Consider the following 5,813-nt stretch of genomic DNA (forward strand, 5'->3'; position numbering starts at 1 on the left):
CGAACCACACAAAACAAAACGGCTACAATGTGGGTGGGGGAAAAGAAATTGATATGGCTGCAACTTCGGCCAAATGAAGGATATTTTGTTATATGCCTGTACAAAACATGTCAAGTACAGAAGGTCAATAACCGCATTGTCAGAAAGGAAACGTGAGTACAGCCCTTCTACTATGGAATACAAGTATCTGGCGAATTACGTTACACAAATTAACACCCTGCAACATAGTACAAAATCAGCGCCCTTTATGGCCATCTGTACACAAAGTCAAAAATGGTGCCATGTAAGGCAAAACATCGCATTCATTTTCAGGATTGACAAAACGACGAAACAGCTGCAACTTCGTGACATACATGTGCAGAATCTCATTTGTCAATATGGGTATGAACCTGAAAGGACCACACTGCATAAGAAGGCCAAATGTGCCGAGAGTTAGCATTCATAGAAAGGGAAACTTGAACGTCTTAATAATTGGAGCAATTTTAAGAAGTAATTCTATTGAGATTTCATAAACAACATGATACAAGTTTTGGATGATACACAGTCGAGTTCAGAACATATGCCATACTTAAATCAGATGCCAGTTGCAAAACATGTACATTACCATCTACGGTGTTGAAATCCCCAATACCCTAAACTTTGATTAACAATAGTCGCCATTCGCATTCATAAAACTTGGAAAATATGCCAACATACTGTAAGTTGTCCGAAATGAAGACTGAAAGCACAACTCTGCGTACGACATAATTCAAAGTAGGTAAATAACTAGGCAATTCAAGGCGTCCTTAACGGTGAATTCATATGAGGTCAGATATGGACTTTTACCTCATACATAGGCCTCTCCCCTGAGAGCCTTGATTGCAAGCTTCAATCGGTAGTAGCCAAACTTGGCTGGGTCAATGGTATTAAAAGGAATGCCAACACTGAGATACTCAATAAATTTGACGGTCATAATGCCACATGAGTACTGTCCACCCGAGAAGTACATAAGTTAGAAGTGCACATACGACAACATGCACAAAGTGCTTTAAATGAACACAGCTTACCCATCACTTTGCTGAGGAACATCGGAAATTCTGCAAATTGTGAATGGGTTAAACGTTGGCATGTCAATCCCCTTTTTCTTCACCGCTTCAACCTCCGATTTCTCATAAAACCTCATGTCATACAACACCTTTGCAAGCGTCTGGGTAATAGGCTCCATCTGTCGGACAAGCATTGTGTTGGAGGTAAAAACAGATATCTGAGTCGAGATGGCGATATGTCCGACAAAGTCAATTTCTACAGCCACCCAATGGGACTGTCGAACATTATACGGGAGATAGACCTTGCGGACTTTCGTCCATGCTTGTGCATACCCATGTTGCCATGAACCCCAGACAAAGTGGTGTATATTTCTGAGGTAGTTAGGGGGAGGGTCAACAGTCATTGAAGCAATTTGTTTCCTCGTAACTCGTTTCGCACTTGGCGGTGTAAATGGCTGTAAAAATTGCTGCAAACAAGTGTGAAAGACACGTTACATGAACAGGATCCAATGCAGCAAACACAGCCAACAACATTACTCCTACCAATGCAACAAATTGAATGACACATAATATGAATACAATAATACCTGCAGACAAAACTCGGCAGTTGTCCACTCCGTTCCAAATACTTGAGGATGAGAGAGTTGTCTTTTGCGTATTAGAAACATGGCCATGTCAAGGTGCTGACATTTCACAACACAACAACGACCTCAATATTAAAAAAATAATGGCCACATACTCAAAGTGATCAATTCAGAAATTATTCGAAATAAAGCACGGTTCAAAAGTATTACCCTCGAGCTCATCCATGCAGTTTCATCTACAAGTTTGTAAAAAAAATCTGCCCCAACTACAAATGGTTCGAGCTCCAGCTCCGCACTACAAAAAAATAAACTTGCAAAGGTAAATTCAACCATAAAAAAAACTAATGGACACCTTGCATAATATGACAATGACACACACACGAACAATTAGCTACGTAGATATTGTTATTGTACATGACTGCATACATCAAAAAACATGTATATTGGTTTTGCCAAGTTACAATTCCTAACCTGATGTCACTTTTCCAAGCCTTGCAAACTTGTATCATAGCCTTCACATCGTCCATGGCCACGGGTTGTGTTGGATCAAAACGGGCCTCAGGTGTCTGTGCATGAAAACCAGTAGTCGGCCTCTTTTTCCGGAGGGATCAGTGAATGGACTCAACAATGTTTTCGCGGGCCGCTTCAGTCCTTTGCCTTCCGCATCTGGTTTCTGAACCGTGGCATTAGCCTCCTTGTCCCCTTCATCACCAACCAGATTTACACTAGTTTCCATGGGAGGCCTCGCCTTCCGTCCCACCCCCTGAATTTCTTTCTTATTCCAATCCTCTAACAAATTTAACATTGTTTTACAAATAACTCTGTACCCTTCCCTATCTTCAGGACTAGGAATGAGGGGTTCTTCAAGACTAGGAACCTTCACATCTTCCGAAGTAGGAACCTTGTGAGGTTGTTGGTGCACTTGTTTGTTACAAACTGAAGTGTCAATTTCAGCAGCTTCGACTTCCATGGCTGAAGCCTTCCACAATATCAGCAGGGACTTCGGCTTCCCTTTTAGCCCCTTGTATATGCATGGCTACAAAAGCTTCCACTCCATCAGCGAGGACTTCGCTTCCCTTTGCCCCTTCCACTCCACCATAGACTGTTTCCATTTCAGCCCGTTCTGTATGCATGGTGGGAAGGCTTCCACTCCATCACCTGCAACTTGTGCGTCCATTTTAGGCCCTGCTGTTGTCGGAGTAGTAAGTTCATTCAAGGGTGACATTTCATTCTGCCCTCCTTCATTCATCTGAGCAGTCCACACTTCCTCATGCCCTTGTCCACCATATAATTTTTTTAACTCCTCCATCTCCAATTTAAAATAATGTTCCACTGAAGCAATTGTTAGGGTCAAATCCCCAATAGCCTTTTTATTTCTGTCACACTCCTTCTCATGCTTCAAACAGTTCTTGTCTACAATAGCTTCCAAGTCACGAACTCTGTTCCTAAGGCCCCGATTTGAACTACGTAGCTTTGCTAACTCATCCTTAGTGCTTTCTAATTGATGCTTCAACCTGCCAAAGTCATTAAAAGATCCTTTGCCCTGCATAAAGTTATAATGCAACAGTTAGAAATCTTACAAAAGCTAAGAAAACTATTTCCACTTCTTTCGTATCGTATTCTCTACATGTTCACAACATTGGAAAAAGGTCATGCTCACCTTAGAAGAGGAGGGAAGGGTAGTTGTTTCCTCAACATCCGCCTCTTTTTCTTCACTAGAAGTGCTAGTTTTGTCTTCGCCCTCATCCCCAAACAATTGAACAATTTCTTCATTGTTCTCATCATCACCCCAACTCCAGTAAGGTTGTTGCTTCTCAATATCAGTCGGCCGGATAAGTTGCACATCAACCTCGATTTGAAACACATCTAATCAATCAGTGAACTTTTTACTTGTTCCTAATCATAACCTGAGTAATACAAACTGAACTAACCTCAAAGTTTTCATAAACTTGACTCATAACCTCCCGAAAACGGGCCACCGTGTTGCTCCTCCAATGTAATATTCGAGGGATGTGCCTATTATCTTCATGGACCGTGAAATGCAATGCTTCCAATGCTGGGAAGACTTCAAAAGCCCAAATCTGTTGACAACAATCAAACATCAAAATCTGTACATGTATTTAAATGAACTAAAACATTGTTGGATATGTGTTCACCTGAAGAGCGAAGCCAAACCCCCTTATGATGTACTCTCTGGCTCTACTGCATTCCATTCTTGTCTGCGCTCTCTTCTTCCCACGTTTGTTGGGCTTTTTTCTGTTTTGGGGCACCTTCACTCGTTGGTAATCAGGAGAAACTGCCCTCAAAAGTGAAGCATTTGTCATCGCATATGACACGGCACCCCATGGATACTTGTCAAACTCTTCTAAGTCTTCGGCCAACTTCAAATAGCGCATGTCAATAAGCACATGCTTTTCAGTACCCAATAGCACAAAAATGGCAAAATAGACCATTCCAAGCTTTAACGCATCGTCATCATCTGTGCACTCAATGAAGGCAGTGTGTAGGTCCAAAAGGGTGGGAGGTTTATTGCTACTGAAGTATTTTCGCTTCAAGGAGCAGTTTTCATTTGTCGCCTTCGGAATGAAAGGGAGCTTTCCGAACCTTAGGCCCGTGATGAGGCAAAAGTGTTGGGCTGTGAATTGTATCAACTTGTTACCCACAATGAATTTTATCCCGTTCACCTGTGTAACTGTCTTAGGATCAGCTTTCCTCATCAACAGCCCGTGGACAACTTGTGAATTCCACTTCAGGTCATCTATCGTAATAGATGACCAAAACAACTCCCCTCGAACCTCTGTAACTGCTGCGTATTGAACTTCGCCTTTATTGTTGTAATGGCGGTCCTTGCGTGTGAAAGGGCAAATGGCTTTCCTTCGTACTTCTCATCCTCAGGAATCATAAGCTTTGCTTTACAAGCCATTCTAGAGTTCCTTGCACAACAACATCATACATATGGATCATTGGTTACCCATATTTCATACGTACATTACTCAAACTAATACTTTCAAGTCATTTAATATATGTATATACATATGACAAAACCAGAATTGTTTTGAAGCCTCTTTTCTACTCTCCAACTCTCTCCACACTCTGCTGTTATCTACATTCCCTTCTACAAAATCTATATTCAATTCCATCCAAAAACCAAATACCACCCAAGTGTGAAAACAAGTTCATGAACCACGGATCCACTTCATACAGGGTTTTGGCGAAATGGCTACAACAATTACTCCAAATGCATCAATGCGTACTAAAATCTACTCATTACCATAGTCATATACATGTCTACTCATGGAACATCAGTATTGGCAGTTATGGACTCTGTGTACAAACTAGACACGTCAAAATGTTACTGCAGCTGCAACTGCTAAACATAGCTAGATGAACATGAAATTTCTAAACAGATACTAAAGCCCAAGAAAATACCATTTTCAGACATATATGACAAGCTGCAAGCAAGGACTAAGAACAAAATTTAGCAGGTTTTATAGCACAGGGAAAAGAAACATCCCACGCCAACTTACATTAGTATTTCAAATTCACATAATTAACCATTAAGACTGGAAGGGTGCAAAACTATGCTACTAGGTGCTGAAACAGCAATGATACCAACAAATTTACTCATGCATTATTACTCAACAGCTAATTTAGGGCCTAGTGAGGTAAACCTGTGTTATAATGGAATAGCCATTGCCACCAGAATAAATTCCCACACTAATTATGCATCATCAAATGGAAGTGAAAACACGCATCACAAACGAACCAATCCCAGATGACAAATACCAACTTAAGGCACTTCATCGTCCACAGAGCAAAATCAATACACCAATACAAGTTTCATCCAAGCATGAAATAATTCACAGTTAAAATACATTATTATTGCAATCTCTGTAATTACTAAACTTCACAACATCAGTCACAGGTTACTGAAATTATCCTTCTCAAATGAAAACCATACAAATGCACAAACTAGTCAATAACAAATACATAACCAACCTTAGAATCACTCGTTTTGTGCACAGAACCGAATTGGAAATCCGAGCAACACCTACAAAAAATCACGATTTTTGTCTCTGAGATTGAGCGGAGGAGGAAGTATGTGAACTAAGTCTGAACCGAAACCAGGATTTAGGGTTTTGAGGCCCCGAAGGAGCAGAGGAGAAGAGAAAGACTTCGATTCAAGACATGAAAAGAGAGGGAA

The 5,813-nt window shown here is 40.9% G+C and overlaps 2 protein-coding genes across 2 annotated transcripts; both read right to left on the minus strand.

Annotated features, from left to right (window-relative positions):
• Nucleotides 1-235: 235 nt before the first annotated feature.
• Nucleotides 236-2,438, minus strand: LOC148915279 (uncharacterized). The gene is made up of 6 exons (XM_089041868.1): nt 2,081-2,438; nt 1,820-1,904; nt 1,613-1,708; nt 1,047-1,492; nt 833-923; nt 236-403 (listed from the first exon to the last, which is right to left on the minus strand). The coding sequence occupies exons 1-6, from the start codon at nt 2,134-2,136 to the stop codon at nt 236-238; spliced, it is 942 nt and encodes a 313-aa protein (XP_088897994.1). The 5' UTR covers nt 2,137-2,438.
• A 207-nt stretch (nt 2,439-2,645) lies between these two features.
• Nucleotides 2,646-5,080, minus strand: LOC148915280 (uncharacterized). Its single transcript, XM_089041869.1, has 4 exons — nt 3,766-5,080; nt 3,541-3,690; nt 3,270-3,458; nt 2,646-3,152 (listed from the first exon to the last, which is right to left on the minus strand). Exons 1-4 carry the CDS (start codon nt 4,324-4,326, stop codon nt 2,646-2,648), a joined length of 1,407 nt encoding a protein of 468 aa, XP_088897995.1. The 5' UTR covers nt 4,327-5,080.
• Nucleotides 5,081-5,813: the final 733 nt, after the last annotated feature.

Source organism: Prunus mume, linkage group LG7, assembly GCF_029339155.1.
Source record: "Prunus mume cultivar Tortuosa linkage group LG7, ASM2933915v1, whole genome shotgun sequence".
Lineage (NCBI taxonomy): Eukaryota > Viridiplantae > Streptophyta > Magnoliopsida > Rosales > Rosaceae > Prunus > Prunus mume.